The sequence below is a fragment of the Malaclemys terrapin genome, chromosome 1 (assembly GCF_027887155.1).
Source record: "Malaclemys terrapin pileata isolate rMalTer1 chromosome 1, rMalTer1.hap1, whole genome shotgun sequence".
Lineage (NCBI taxonomy): Eukaryota > Metazoa > Chordata > Testudines > Emydidae > Malaclemys > Malaclemys terrapin.
The window spans coordinates 122558483-122575526 of record NC_071505.1 but is presented as its reverse complement, the minus strand read 5'-3'; the positions used below and the strand labels follow the sequence as shown (position 1 = coordinate 122575526).

At 39.0% G+C, this 17044-nt stretch overlaps 1 protein-coding gene across 5 annotated transcripts in view; it reads left to right on the top strand.

Moving 5' to 3' along the window:
* PACSIN2 (protein kinase C and casein kinase substrate in neurons 2) overlaps positions 1-17044 on the top strand; it is a 117220-nt gene that overhangs the window by 57681 nt on the left and 42495 nt on the right. For all 5 annotated transcript variants that reach the window (XM_054037614.1, XM_054037577.1, XM_054037605.1 and 2 more), the window contains exon 2: positions 6628-6750. In XM_054037614.1, coding sequence (XP_053893589.1) covers positions 6691-6750 — 60 coding nt within the window. In that variant the 5' untranslated portion in view covers positions 6628-6690. The remainder of the gene's footprint in view (positions 1-6627; positions 6751-17044) is intronic.

Here is a 17044-nt window from a genome sequence, read left to right as displayed (position 1 = left end):
GTTTTAGGAAGGGAGCGTATCCTGAAAGATATGGAGGATTTGAGAACTTTCATTCCTACTAGCCAGAGACAGATCCAACAGATGAAGTGCCAGAAAAGGATTCCAAGGCTAGCACCTTTCCATGAGCTGGGGACTCTGATTTTTAACTTTGAAAATGGGAAATCCGTGTCCTTTATTTGCTGGACAATCTCTTGGACTTTGCCTTCAGGTACAGTTGATGAAAAGTTGATGATTTTGCATAGGTTTTCAAACTTTTCCCTTTTGGTAATCTGGAATGACAGAATAAAAATTAGGCATAAAATATTTACATTTCCCTCCTTTTTGTGGTTAATAAACTAAAAGTATGAAAGACAAAGTTCAGATTTTTCTCTTGTGCAAACTTTTAAAATTCCTCGGGGGTGGGGGGAAGAACCAAGCCCTAAAGACAAATGTGTTTAAAGGACTGGCTGTTCTAATAAATGTATTTCAACAGGACAGTATGACTCATTGTTGCTTAATGCTGGTATGTCATTATTCAGTTTATTTTTAAATAGTGCTGTACAACCAGAGTTTCTGTGCTAGTTGTTGCCATGACTTCAAAATATTTCCCTTAATATGCTTGTTCATACTTTCTCATAGCATAGTATCTGGCATGTATAAATCTTGCAATTAATCAGAATTTCCTGAATCATAGTTATTTTCTTGCTTTTATGGAAAAAGAGTTTTCTGTTTTATGCAGTTTTATTAAAAAAACAAAACACAAATACCTGTTCTCTGTATCTATTCAGAAAATATTGTTCCACTGCAGCCTTGATCTCTTCCAGTTTTCCAACTAGTTTGTCAACTTAAATGGTCCTAAAGTAACACACTCTGAACTTTTTAAATTTGAAGGTGAATTGATATTACACCATTACTACAGAACTTTTTTTCCAGCTTTAACATTAGTGATCAGTAAAATAGAATTATTTTAAAAAGCCTTTGTTTGGTTTCTTCAATTCCACAGCAAACTCTAATGCTCATTATATGAAGGTTTTATTTTAAAAACACTAAATAGGTTATTTAATGACTTAGGTAACGAAATGGAGTAAAATTTTAAAATGACACCAAGCTGGGAGGAGTTGCAGCTGATAAGAGGACAGGATTAGAATTTGAAAGGATCTTGACAAATTGGAGAACTGGTCTGTAATCAACAAGATGAAATGCAATAAAGACAATTGCAAAGTACTACATGTAAGGAAAAATCAAATGCATAAATGCAAAATGAAGAATAACTGGCTAGGTGGTACTGTAGAAAAGGATGTGGATGTTGTAGTGGATCACAAATTGAATGTGAGCCAATAATTTGATGCAGTTGTATAGAGGGATACTATTTTTTTTTGGCTGTATTAACAGGAGTGTCGTATGTAAGACAAGGAAGGTAATTGTCCCACTTTCAGCACTGGTGAGGCCTCAGCTGGAATATTGTGTCAAGTATTGGCTGCCACATGTCAAGAGAGATGTGGACAAATTGGAGAGAATCCAGAGGAGAGCAACAAAAATGATAAGGTTTAGAAAACCTGACCTATGAGGGAAGGTTTAAAAAAAAAAAAGGCACAGTTAGCTTTGAGAAATGAAGACTGAATGGGGAGCTGATAACAGTCTTTAACATGTCTGAATGCTGTTACAAAGAGGAGGGTGACAAGTTCTTCTCCCAATTCACTGAAGACCGGGCAGGCTTAATCTGCAGCAAGGGAGATTGAGGTTAGATATTAGAAAAATCTTGCTTAAAGATAGTTACATACTGGAATATGTTTCCCTGGGATGTTACCAGTGTGCATGTAAAACAATGGGTCTAGATACATGGTAGGGGTGCAGTACTTTCAGTAGTTGCACTGCAACATCAGTGACAGAACTTTAAAGGAATATTGAGTTTTAAATAAGTATTTTTAGCTTGCAGTTAAGTGAACACTTGTGGAAAATAAGTGGACTTTTACCTGAAGGCACTTGTTGTTCACCTCTTGGCAGAATGATTCCTTCTAATCACTACTTTTTTTTTTTTAGGGAATTTTAGTTAAATACTTTTGCATGGTATCTTACTATTAAAAAAAACCAGCAATACTATCTATATTTTAGTGACATTGACTTATTCTGAGTTTATCTTATGAACAAGTAATTGTCAGTCCATAACAAAACTCCATTGTAACTGCAGTATAGTAAAGATGACACAAGACTTGAAACTGTTTTTCTTTGTCTTTTATGCAATCCAAGATTACCATACTATTGTCGCAGTCCATTACGATTTGGACTGACAAAATACATTGCTCTGAAACGTATCCAAACTTTTCTCCAAAACCTCTCTAGATAAATATTTTCTACATAATTAACACAGCTTCATGCCAGGACATTTTTTGTTTGAATCTGTATACTAGAGATCTGTCCCCACTTCTGTTACATTTGATTTATCAGGGAACTGTTAGCTACATTGACCATCCAAGTAGTACAGTAAATATTTACTATTTAATTTGGTTAGCGTTGTTTGAAAAACTCAGCACATTAAAAAAATGTGGAAAAACTAATAACTGTTAACAAATTACATTTTAGGTGGCAATAATATTAAACAATCCCAGATAAGTATGATATTGCCCTCATGGTGTTGTATTTAAACTCTAACTAGGAAAAAAGTGGGTGGTGGTGGTGGTGGTGTTTTTTTTTAATTTGTGTGGTTATGATCAACCCTGATTAATTTAGCTTATTAAGATTACTTGGGGGAAGAAGGGGTTGCATCTGTTGTCCATCAAATATAAATAGTACTTTATCCTTTTGAAAAATAACAGATACAGTGTGTAAGATAAGGAGTGTTTGAAGGGGTTTTAGGCATGTATCTTTGCATATTTTATGTTAAATCATGTATTAAAAAGGCTAACAAAGTAGAAGAAAGATTAATGATATTGGATATTATGTTGAGACGCATATGACATGCTTAAATCAAACATATAGTCCTTATAGTTGGGAGGGCATTGTCTTCATTTATTTCCCCTTTAAAATAATTAAGCAAAGGAAAGCTATCTTGTTTTATGGTACCTATAGACACCAATGGGTTAGATATTGTTCTGTGAATCAGTTGAATTAGTTCATATACCTTTTTGTTTTTGTTTGGGATTATTTGCATCTTTGCTTAATCCCCACTTTAACTCTTCTTCTAGGCACTACATGGCCATCACCTTTTTCATGTGACTGTGGAATAGTGTTGCCAACCCTCCAGGATTGTCATGGAGTGTCCAGGAATTAGATTAATCTCTAATTAGAGATTGTCATGTGATGAAACCTCCAGGAATACCTCCAACCAAACTTGGCAACCCTAATGTGGAAAAAAAAACTTGAGTTCAAAGTGCAGCACTTCTAGCTCCAGAGGCAGTGGTTGATCATACAACAATTACTTTAATTGCAGTATTCATTCAAGAGACTAAATGTTTTATAAAGAAACAGTACTGTTAAAGTCAGTTGTCTGGTATCCTATAAAGTCCTTACACAGAACTTCCCTTCTGCCCAGGAAATGTGCATCATGCATTCTCCTCCCTTCAGCTTTAATCTGGAGTGAGAAGGATCAGCAAAACCACTAAAGAGATGTGGCTTACCTTTTATAGATTTAGTGATTAGTATTTTGTAAAACATTGTGTTGCTCTATGTAGCAAAAGAGCATACACTGTAGTATGGTAAAATGTGTCACAAATGCAGTCAAAAGCAACATTGTCCAGGACTTTCAGCTGCTAGGGGAATTAACAATTGTTTCTCTCTCAAGACTGGTTTTTGACATGGTACATACAAATTTTGGCCTAGAGGCATTAGGAAATGGTGTATGTATGTTAGTTAAAGATTGTACATTTTATCCCACTCTTATGTTGCAGCTGCTTAGATTGTGAGCTCTTTGCAGCAGAGGCTGTCTTCATGTATGTCTTGTAGGCACTACCTAACACATGAGTGCTACTGAATGCTATACATTTTATCATTACGATACATTATATCTTTTGTTTGGTGGCGATTTCCAGAAAAAGTAATTATGGGTGCATTAATAAAGGACAACTCCTTTACACACAGGAAGGTAAAGATTTTTGAAAAACTATTAAACCAACTACAACTGGCATATTGGTCCTTCTTGAAGTGCCTGGTGCCTTGAAACTTCTGATTTATATCTCCTGCAGGTGTGTGTAACTCAACTATCCAGATTATTTTATTTAGGAAACCAAATAAAACTTTCTTATCACTTAAATCTGTCAGATCACATTTTTCTTCTCATGTCAGTGTATCTTTTCTCTCTTGAGGTTAGAGAGGAGGCTCTTTTCAGTTTTGATGTCTTGTGGGTAACGTACTTTTTAAAAAAAAAAAAAAAAAAAAAAAACCTTCTATTCTTGGGTCTAGAATCTTCTAGTTGAAAATTTCAGTAATGACTCAAGCATGTTCTCTTCTTCTATCCCAACATGTTTAGTGGCTTTGAATATGGCAGATGAAATTTATTATAGTTTCCCAGCAATAAACTGTTACCTTTAATCTGAAAGACACAGTATATAAAATATCTGACTTTCAAATATTTTATTAATTTCAAAAGTGGGGGAGGGAAAAGCTTGCAGGTGGAGTAATGAAGGAATCTGTACTTCAAGCCACCTGAAAAAGCTTGATCTTTGTGACATGTATAAAATTGCTTAACCATTAACAGGTTTGGCACTGTAATCTTATAAAAAGAAATGACATTTTTCCATAACTGGTTGATACATGCTTAATAAATTACTGAAATTTATGTTATGTATAGATTTATGTTCTGACGGGGTTCAACAATTTTCTGGTCTCTAGTGAACTCAGTCAGTTAGGTACGCTTAATGAAAAGGGTCTCTTAACAGTAGTCATTATGCAATTGTCCATTGTCTTGTTCTTATTTGTCACTCTTAGATATAAGAACTTGTATTCCTTATAGTGCTCATCCAACATGGCTAACAGCATTGCTGTCTGATGACAACTGCTGCTCTTTTAACAATGTTTTTGCCATGTGTGAGAGGGTAGCCTAGGCTCAACATCTCTAACCATCACTTCCTTTATAAATGTGAAATATTTGTTTAAAATTCTCAAAAGTATTCATATAAAACGACTCAATCCTTTAATATCAGAATTTAAACCTGAAATTTTCTTGAATGTGAAAAAGCATTAATTGCTTAGTGGCAGGAATACTATCAGGCTAAATTCCATTTGCTGTTCTGTGCGAGTTGGAAATTGCTTTATACTTATAGGTATTGTATCTTTTTATGGATTTAGCTGGAGAAGCACCTAGTTGCTAGGGTAGAAAGGGTTAACAAACCAACATTTAATCTCGGGAAACCTAGCCTGGAAATTTGGCTAACTAGGTCACAAGTGGGTCATTTTTTTGACCCATTTGCCAGGGTGACTTCCTTGGGGCCGTAATGGGTCATCTAGCTGTATGAGAACAATCCCTTCTCTCCACCCTTTTTGTAAATGAGAACATAATGTTAAGATTCAGAAACTGAAATTATTGAGCTATAATTTGTCTACAAAATTTAATTTAGATATGATTTTTGAGTGTAACTTCTATTGCTATTGTTAATTAATGCAACACAGATTATGGAGTCTGAGTTTATGCTTAGTTTACTGTGCTGTGTACTCCCTAGGTTTGGTTAGTCAAGAGAGCCTTGCTAGCTTGATTAAAGTTGTATTAAGTTCCAGGCAAGCAATGTTCAAATAAAATTCTGGGACTAAACAATGAAATTCTTATGGTACAAACCAACTATAGCGCCCGCCATACAGCAGTGGAAAGACTAAAATGGCACATTATGTATATTAGGGCTGATGTGGAGGGATGATGAATGTTAGTTAGAAGACTTTGTGTACACTTAAACCACTACAGCGGCACAGCTGCAGCTGTACTGTAGAGGTTCAGTGTAGACACTAACTACAGCAACTGGAGGTGTTCTCTTGTTGTAGTTAATCTAGCTCCCTGAGAGGCAGTAGCTAGCTTGACGGAAGAATTCTTCCTTCAACCTGTCTACATCAGGACTTGGGTCGGCTTAACTAAGGGCATGTCTACACTTACCGGTAGATCAGCACTGCTGCAATCAATGCAGCGAGTGTTGATTTAGCTGGTCAGGTGAAGACACGCTAAATTGATGGGAGAGCACTCTCCCATCGATTTGTGTACTCCACCTTCCCGAGAAGCGTAAGGGAAGTCAGGGGGAGATGCTCTCCTGTTGACATGGCGCAGTGTAGCCACTGTGGTAAGTGGATCTAACTACGTTATTTATGTAACTGAAGTTGCATAAGTCAGATCCATTTACCGCAGTAGTGTAGACCAGCCCTATGTTACTAAGCAGTGTGAATTTTTCATATCCATGAGTGACATAGCTGGGTTGACCTAACTTTTTAGTGTAGACCTGGCTTTAGTAATGTATGTAGATGTGTCAAACATGTAATACTTATGGTTTGCTGTTGCTGGAAGTAAGGATATAAGTAAGCAGTAATTGAGCGTATATTGATTTGGCGTGGGTATTGAAAATTTTCCCGTAACATTTAACATTTAGGCTAAAAGTCTATGAAAGAAATACACTCAAAATCATAGCAAATTATGGGTAAGTTTAATATTTACTAATGTTCTCTTTGTCCTTCCTACAGATTTTTCAAGATCTGGTGCTCACAATAGAACCCTGAACACTTGCAAGCTCTCCAAACGTAGAAATGTCTGGATCATATGATGATTCTGTTGGAGTAGAGGTTTCTAGTGATAGCTTCTGGGAGGTAACCTGAACACTCTATTATAAGATATCATGTTTGTTTCTGATTCTCACCTCTTCCATAGATTACTGTGATTTCTGTGCACATACAGAGTTACGGGCAACTAAAGATGATAGTCTAAATAAAATGTGTGGTTATTTTGAACTTCAGAAGTAGCCTTCGGGATAGCAGTGACCTTTAATTTTTGGCCCAGTTCTGTCAAGTTAAATTTTTATAAACTGAAAGTGCTGACACACAAGATAACAAATGCCATCCATTTTAATAGGATATGGGATTCAGTTTAAATGTTTATAATTTTTCTGCACTTTTAAGAAGTCTGTGTAAAATACTTTCTTATGTATTTAGAGATTGACAAAAGCTAAGGAGTATACTTAAAAGTTACTGTAACTAGGTCTTCGACCAGTAAAAATAATTGTGTTAAAAAGATTTACTGAATATATTGATCTTCATAAAATAGAAATTTTAATGTTATAAAATTTTAAAATTAAGATTAAGAAACAATCTGTTGGAATGAGATTTTTGGAATAATGTAAAAGTAAGCTCCGTGTTCTAGGGTGCAAGTACTACTTTTGTGACTGGTACTTGTGGGTCTGATCTATGGCAAAGCACAGACAAATGGGTGATGGAAGATGTTCAAATATTTCCATAATAACTGGGGTCTTGAACTATCAGATTAATTGGTTTGTGGTGGCCTGAGGGGAGCAGGTCTCCCCATCAGGCAGCTGGTGATTTATATGCTTGATTTACAAGTAGGCTTGGCAAAATTTGATTTTGGTCTTTTTATAAGCTTAAAGGATAATATCAATGTTTATTTTTAAGCTTTTCTTATTTGTATTGATTTAAATTTTCACCGTTGCACAAAATTATGGGGTTCAAGCATTTTCCCCCATTTTGATTGATTTAAATGTTCACAGTTGCAGGAAATTATGGGGGAGGCGCAGACAATAATTTAATCACAGTAGACATTGAGATTAAAAAATTTAAAGCTTTGTAACTGTTTAAAACACAAATTAGTAACATCACCTGTCAGAAATATACAAAGTAAATATCCTTAACTCAAACTCTGAAGAAATTCTCAAAGAGCATTTTTCTTTGTCTATCTGTAAATTTCTATTTTTGTGTGTAGAGTGATGTTTACTAACTCTTACTGGTAAAAAATCTAATCCTTCTAAGCATATATACAAGGAAGAGTTATTGCATTTTGATGCTAGTTTCTCATTAATCTTGGATAAGATATCGAGGAAATGCATAGTTTGACCAGTTAAGGTTTCTATTGGACAACAATCAAACCAACTGCTGTATAGTTTCTTGGAAGACTTCTGTGGTTGAAATGGCCACTCACTCTTGCAGAGATTCTGGATACCACAGCATAAAATCTTGAATGGGCTTTTTGTCTATTTTAGGATGTTCTAGTTTAGTATTTTCTTCTCAAGGAATGTCTGCTTTGCAATGAAAGTTTGTCACTTCAGTACAATGGATCTTACCCCTACTTTGCAGCTCCTTTGAGGCAGAAACCAGACTTGTCAATCAAAGCAGGCTGACTGGCCACTGCCCTGAAGACCTGACCAGACAGCATATACTGCCTCCAGCAATTGGAAGGCTTTACCAGACCTGCTCAGAGCAACAAGAAAAGAAAACAACCAAAAAGGGATCCTTATTTATTCTTGCAATTCAGCTTATTGGATCTAAGCAATTCTGATCTATTATTCAACCTCGGAGGCTCTGCAGCAAGGTTCCTGGAAACAACCTTCTGATGTTTAGGTAGCTGACTTCAACAACTTTCAGAGTAGCAGGTCTGGGTAGATCTCTCAGGCAAGAACACAACAGGAGGAATTGGGAGGCTGGCAGAAAAGGGCACAAAATGCCTACCCAACCGAATCCTGCTCGCCTTGGGTCAGCCATGCCAACCTGCTGAGCTATCTGAACCCAACTCATGTTGTGTGTGGACTACATCCTGCCTTTTTCTAACTGTCCTCCATAAAGCCAACCCTGGAGAAATGAGAGGGAGTACAGTCCAGACATACAGGAACAAGTAGGTGGTAAGGGTCTTCTTGGCCCATACCTTATTTCTGTTTTCCCTGCCCCTTTAACAAGGTGTCACTCCACCCTTATGAAACCCTGCCTTGATTGCTTAGGATTCTGTGAGATACAATGGCTGCTTCATGTAAAGGGTTCCCCTGCCTCTGCCTGGAGCGGGAGCTTAGGGAACATCTATAATGTTCAAGAAGTCAATTAGGCATCATCTATAGCACATCAGTAAGTCTGGCTCTCCCTTCAGATCTTTTTTTATACTATTATCTTGGGTTGCTTATCTCTCTCTACCTTACAAATAAGGGGGAACTTGTTCAAACACTTCAGCATTGGCTTTTATCAATGAGAGAGAAAGATACCAGATCCTCAACCTCTTCTCTGTTCCTGGCCAAAAAGGAAGAGGAAGAATCTTCTGTTTTCGTAAGCACTATACGTAAAGAGAGAATAAGCATCATAGCAACTGCTTAAGAAAGCAAACGATAAATCTGGGAGAGTGGAGTATACAGCCCAAGATCTTCAAGTAGAGACTCTGGCCTTCAGTAGCCCTCCTGTCAATGGATCTATTTGTATCCAGAACCCAGCAAAGAAACTCAAGTCTTATTCTAGAATGCAAGATTAGCTACAATCATGCAGTCTATTACATTCTCCCATGGCCAACGAGTGTCTTTCTGGCTTTTACTGCTCACGCTGTTCTCCAGGATGGAAGTGTGCGCATGCGTGTTCACACACAAGTGAGTCAAGTGGTCTCACATTGTTCAGGATGTCCTGGTTCTTGTGTCCAATTTAGGTAACAACTGCCATTTGGTTATGCCTCCTCTACAAGAAGTATTTGCTCCCAAGGACAAAATTCTGCATCCAAGCCCAGAAAAGACTACATTGAATTACATGATGAGAGGTATCCGTTAAAGCAATGTATTTAGATGTGTGTAACACTTTTAGCTTTGAAACGATATCTACAAACAGGGCATCTTCAAGGGCCACATCTGTGTGAATGACAATATTCAGTTATTAGCATGGATGGATTCAGTTAATGCAAGGGCAAAGCAATTCTTAAAATTGTCCTAAAGCCTTCGACTCTAAAATACAAATTGTAACCATTTCCAGCTCACTAAAGACAGGAATGTCCTGTCATCCAGATGAAAGATTTCTTAGAGAGCCACACAACTCAAATCCACACCAATGAGAACTTATTTCTGAGAACTAGATGTATCAAATGCTCTGACTAAGCATTTTAATTGCTTGTCAGAAGTGCCGTAGATTTTCTATCTTTAAAGGTTGACATACCAGGTGTAGTCATTTCAGCAAGGAGCATTTTTGGAGGATAAGGTCTGATTGGGGAAAGGCATTATGGCAGTGCTTAATTTGTGCCAGGGCTGAGCCCCGGCACCTGAGGCTTGGCAGTTCATAGACCCAGGATATCTGGGCTTTCTGCGTCAATTATGAAAGTTAAAAAAAAAAAAAAAATTGCTTGAGCCCTAGCACCCTAATTGCTTGAGTCTTGGTACCTCTTTCATTACAAATTAAGCACTGCATTTCTGCACTTCTCATGAGGCAAAGTTGTTCTTAACCTTTATTCCCCAAATTAACCTGGTTATAAGAAAATGTTTTCTTTTCTGCTGACATGCAGAACACCTTAAAAGGAACTCCATGCACAACTGATGTTAGGAGAGTGCTAAAAATTAACACTGCATGCAGCAATCCAGTTCAGGAAAACTCTAGCTGTGGTCTATAACCTCCATCGTAATAAATAAATAAAAGCATACTGTATGGCTTCAGTTATTAGATGACATTTCTGAAGCTGTCAACGGTAGAAGCCTCCCCCCCCCAATATTCATGGTCATTTATTCAGAGCCACAGTAGCCTCCCATCTGGAAAGATCATATCCAACATACAGAAAGATACTGGGTGACCATCTGGTAATGTTCATAGCTTCACTAAGTTTTTACAAATTAATTGCATGGGTCCCCTTAGTTTCTGCCGTTGAAGACCGGTATCTGCATACTGTGTTCACCCCTAATTTTATATTTAAAACTAAGTGAGAGTGAGATACATCTATCTCATTCGTTATTTATTTTCCTTCCCTGTTGATGCACTGCTATTAGATATCCCATTGTAATGGAACAACAGACCTTCCAAGTAAGGAATAGGAAAATGTCTTAATTTACTAAGAATTTCCTTTCTTCTAGCAGGATCCAATCCACAGATCCAATCCATCCAACACAAATTATCATTCTGAGGGAGATTTAATTAGTCTCTCTCTCTCTTTTCTTTTTAGGGCACACTATATATGTGTATATTCTCCAATAATTGGCATAGACTTTTAAGTTGTTCTGCAGTAAAAAGCATTTGCATGAGTTCTTGTTTTAGTTAATCGCTGAATTAAACTTGCTTCCAAAGTTACTTCATAGATCTAAGTCTTTTAAAGTTTAATTCAAAGGTTATAAAATAGAACAAAAAAATCATACACACACGTCCTTCTGCAGATCAACTTCAAATTCCCCCCCCCAGCTATTGGAGAGCATACACATATGTATAGTGCGAAGAAATAAATTGGAGGAGACTGCTCCCAATTAAACCTCCCTCAGAACTGTAATTCTTGTGCTTGGTGGATTGGATCTGTGGACTTGCCTGTTAGAAGAAAGGAAACTTTTGGGTAAGGTAAGATAATTTTTCCTATATTCAGTATTTTGAAAATCTGTGAAATTAATTAATATACTTTTCTTCTTTTGGAAAAGTACAGGTTCCCTTGTTTATCAACATTTCTTGTCTGTTACTACACATGGATTAAAAAGAATACTAGGAACTAAAGCAGACTTTTAATGCAAACTCCAGTCTTAAACACATCATTGTTTATAGCTGTTCTCTGGCATTCTTCCACTAACATTTATACTAAGGCCTTGTACAAAGAAAATAGTTTAATCATGTTTGGAAGGGTTACCATAGTTCAACAATCAAAAAAGAGGACGGGAGAAGCCCCGCCCTTGCCCCTTCTACTCCCTCCCACTTCCCACCCCCCTCGGAACCTCCAACCCTCCCCCCACTCCTTGTCCCCTGACTGCCCTCTCCTGAGACCCCCCCCCCCACCCTAACTGCCCCCTCCAGAGACCCTACCCCCTACCTGTACCCTGACTGCCCAAAACCTTATCCACACCCCCACCCCCAGACAGCCCCCCAAGAACTCCTGACCCATCCAACCCTCCCCCGCTCCCTGTCTCTCGACTGCTCCCTCCAGAACCCCCCTGCCCCTTCTCCGACCCCCTGGCCCCCTTACCCTGCCACTCAGAACAGCGTGTCGGGCTCCATGTGGAGCCCGACACGCTGCCGCGCTCCCCAGCGGAGCGCACAGCCCGGTCCCCACCCTCGCAGAGCAGCGCGCTGGGCAGCGGGGGGGGGGGGGGGGGAAGCAGGGGGAGGAGTTCCAGACTGCTGGAGGCCCATTGCGAACGTCTGGCGATCTGCGAATGCAGGAAGGGGGAGGAGGGGAGTGATCTCAAGCTGCAGGGGAGAGGAGGAGGGGCTCTGGCTGCTGGAGCCCCGTGCGAGTGGCACAATCCGTCTGGCTGCCCTGTCAGCTGCGCACGCTCTGCATGGGGGGAAATCCAGACATTTACAAATTCCCCCCGGACGCTATTTTTAACTCAGAAAAGCCGGACATGTCCGGGAGAATCCGGACGAATGGTAACCCTAATGTTTGGAGACCATATTGTAGGCTGGGTTAAGTGTGTTGATGATTACTTTTGCTTCTCATTTCAAATGGTAAATTTTTAAATCTTTTTTTTTTTTTTTAATGAACCTATCATGTCCTTCTAAAAATCTCTCCTAAAAGTTACAATTTAGTAAGAACTCGAGTAAGAGTTCTTGTGCTGAAAAGGATCAGGCAATGTTTGCTGTTTGCAGTAATCTGGACAGTTACTGTAAGGCAGCTACTGGTCTTGTATGTATGGTAGAACTACTCTTAAATTGTTCCCTTTTTAGCAACATACGCAAATACTACTTTAACGCTTGTAATGAGCAGAATTGCTTATAGTTTAGAATCTGCACTTTCATATTTACCATATTCTAGCTCAGCAATTTAAACAAAATGTACAATTGACTCTCCGCATTATTTAAAATATACAGATTGCACTAACATTTTTCATTATATTGCACACAGAAGAAGTTACACTTCAGCAATGTACAGTGAATTTTTTCCACTTCCCTCAGCTATTGCTAATGGGTGTTCATAGGAACTAGGATCCTACATTGTATGGTTTTGAGCAAGGCTTTGTTTTTCAAAATTAAAGGAGAAATTGCAGGTTGACTGTTTAGGTAACTATTACTTCTGACTTTCTTTTTCAGCCTAATGCAATAAATAAATTAAGTTCCTTGTCCAAGTGTGGGAATCGTTTTGACAGTGGATACTATAAATGCCGACCAAAATCAGGCTACACGCCAACACTTTGCCCAAACGGGAAAATTAGTATTAGAATTCCAAAACACTCCTCAGTTTGGCTGTAACCTGTGCTTGGATTTAAATGCAGAGTCTGAGGGAGGGTTAGAAAATAAAAGGATTTAGTCTTGCAAGGTGCTAGGCATTCTAGCTGTAATCCATTGGAGCACTAAACATGCTTAACCTTTAGCATATAATTACACCCATTGAAGTCAATAACAGAGCCTGAAAATTGTAGCTAGGATGAACCCTAATAGAAATGGTTTAGATTTGCTGAAGGATGTAGAGTCCACCTTCAATTTTTCTAATCTGTGTAGTAAATGAATCAGAGTTGAGGGTGATTTGGTTCATTCTTAATGTGAACCCCAACTGTAATAATTAAGAAGTTTATAATTTCATTAAGTGAAGAATTGGCAAGAGGCTCATTAATGCCTTAACTACTTGTTCAGCAGCAAAAATGTACCTTCTATACAACTTAATATACCAAATAATCCCTAATATTTCATTGATTTTAAATTAAATATTAAAATGATAGCTGTCAACATATTCTATGAAAGATCAACACTCACCCAAAAAATAGATGAGCATCTTTGCACCATGTTTATCTTTGAATTTACAACTGTTTAGATCGGTGGTTCTCAACCTATTTACCATTGTGGTCTGTGTATGCAGCTCTATGTGTTGTGTTGGCTGCATCCACACAATATATATACTACCTGACTAGCCCTGAGGATGTCACATGGGCCGCAGCTGTGTGCTGATTGGGCTGCAAGTGAACCGTGGGTTGAGAACCACTGGTTTAGATGGTCATATTACATATGAAAGCACTGCATGTTTTTCTGTTTGTCTTAAATGCCCAACAATGCAATGCACAGTTCATCAGAAAAGTGTTTATTTCGGTTACAAATACTGAATCTTTAAAAAGTGAACAGAGTAGGATTTTTTTAATGCCATTTTAAAGATTTTCACATTGTTTCAGAGAGGCTTTAAATTTACTGAAATTGAAAAGTGGTATTTCTTAGAAGACTTGGCTTCTTTTAAAAAACAAACAAACAAACAAACTGCCATGCAAACTGTATACTTGATCAGACTCTAGAGGTGGCATTTGGTTTTTATATAAAAATTGCAACGTGTATAGTTGGTTTCATAATTCCAAAGGCAGTTGGCTAATCACAGAAAACATGGAATGTATAGTTGCAGTGCTGTAGTAGATACACCCAAGACTTCATATACATGCGTGGCCACCCTAGACCAAATGGCGTCTCAGGAAGATACCATCTTTGGCGCCCCTTCCTCCCCCCTCCATTTAAGTTTCTGAATACCTTATTTTTTATTGCATTTGTAGCTCATTTCATGACTTTGCACGATTTGCATTCATGATTTATCCCTGTCGTATAAGACAATACATTTGCACGCTAGGATCTGTAAATCTGTATTTATTCATGCCATATATAACAGTTGTTCAGTAGATGACAACCTTAGAATGTTAACCCCAGTCCTTTAGTTTAAAAGGTCGCTTTTCTTGCCTTGCCCTCGTGAACTGAAGCATAGCATCAGAGAGATCCAAAGACTGGCCAGTGGCATTTTCAAGCGATAAAATAGCAAGCGATGTCAGTCTTTCGCGGACCATTGTCGATCAAAGATATGTTTTAATGAGCCTGAGCTTCGAAAAGCTGTGCTCACCACTCGCAACTGTGACCAGCAGAATCCTCAAAGCTATCTGCATATTAGGAAATGTATCCTTCATCTGTGCATCATTAATGAATTGGAGAGCTTGGAGTGAAGGATGCTTCCCGTGTGAAAAATTGTGATGGATGTTGTCCAATTCAACATAGAGGTCAACATTGATGTCTGAACTTTCCCCAGTGTCAGTGTCCAGTGAAGGTCCGTACAGTTGTTCAAGAGTATTTTCCTGTCCACCGGTAGCTTATTAGGGTCTTATAAAAAAAAAAAAAAAAAAAACAGGTCTTTATGTGGTGCTTCATTTGTCCAAACCTTTCTTCAGTGGACACTCGAGCAGACTCAATGAGTGAGCAAAAAACCTCTCTTGAATTTTTCTTCTGAGCTTTCCATCACCTCATCTCTGCCCTCGTAACTAAACTGTCTTTTTCCAGTGGATGAGTTTCCTTGAAGACAGGCTCAACTCCTAAGTTTTCCACCATTTCTTTGGCAGCAGTGATGGCATCTTCAAATCCATTGTCTCTGTGGGCCACAATGAAGATAGAAAATATATTGCCTCTATATAAATCCATGGTACGCCCACACCTTGAATACTGCGTGCAGATGTGGTCGCCCCATCTCAAAAAGGATATATTGGAATTGGAAAAGGTTCAGAAAAGGGCAACAAAAGTTATTAGGGGTATAGAACGGCTTCAGTCTGAGGCGAGATTAATAAGACTGGGACTTTGCAGCTTGGAAAAGAGGTGACTAAGGAGGGATATGATAGAGGTATATAAAATCATGAGTGGTATAGAGAAAGTAAATAAGGAATTGTTGTTTATTCCTTCTCATAATACAAGAACAAGGGGCCAACAAATGAAATTAATAGGTAGCAGGTTTAAAACAAACACAAGAAAGTATTTTTTCATGCAATGCACTGTCAACCTCTAGAACTCCTTGCCAGAGGGAGTTGTAAAGGCCAATACTATAATGGGGTTCAAAAGGGAGCTAGATAGATTCATGGAAGATAGATCCATCAATGGCTATTAACCAGGATGGGCAGGAATGATGTCCCTAGCCTCTGTTGGCCAGGACACCACTGATTCTTCCCATTATGTTCATGCCATTGTCGTAGCTTGCCTGTGGCAGTCCTAAAGCTTTATTTTATTCTCATTCAAAACTTTCATAAACAGTTCTGTTAGGCCTTTTCCAGTAGAGTCATCCACAGACCAGAAAGAGAGAGTGTTCCTTTACTTGGGGTATGTCTACACTATGAGATTAATCCGAATTTATATAATTCAAATTTTGGAAACAGATTGTATAAAGTCGAATGTACGCGGCCACACTAAGCACATTAATTCAGCGGTGTGCGTCCATGTACCGGGGCTAGCGTCGATTTCCGGAGCGTTGCACTGTGGGTAGCTATCCCATAGTTCCTGCAGTCTCCTCCGCCCATTGGAATTCTGGGTTGAGATCCCAATGCCTGATGGGGCCAAAACCATGGTCCCGGGTGGTTCTGGGTACATCCTCCCCACTCTCCAGGGAAGCAACGACAGACAACCATTTCGTGCCTTTTTCCTGGGTGAACAGTGCAGACGCCATACCACGGCAAGCATGGAGCCCGCTCAGCTCAAGACAGCAGTCATGAACATTGTAAACACCTCACGCGTTATCGTGCAGTTTATGCTGAACCAGAACCTGCAAAACCAGGCGACGAGGAGTAGGCTATGGCAGTGCGGCGGCGAGAGTGATAAGGACATGGACATGGAATTCTATCAAACCGCGGGCCCCGGTGCTTTGGAGATCATGCTGTTAATGGGGCAGGTTATAGCTGTGGAACGCTGATTCTGGGCCCAGGAAACAAGCACAGACTGGTGGGACCGCATAGTGTCGCAGGTGTGGGATGATTCCCAGTGGCTGCGAAACTTTCGCATGCATAAGGCCACTTTCTTGGAACTTTGTGACTTGCTTTCCCCTGCCCTGAAGCGCCAGAATACCAAGATGAGAGCAGCCCTCGCAGTTGAGAAGCGAGTGGCGATAGCCCTGTGGAAGCTTGCAACGCCAGACAGCTACCGGTCAGTCGGGAATCAATTTGGAGTGGGCAGATCTACTGTTGGGGCTGCTGTGATGCAAGTAGCCAAAGCAATCGCTGAGCTGACTCTGGGAAATGTGCAGGTC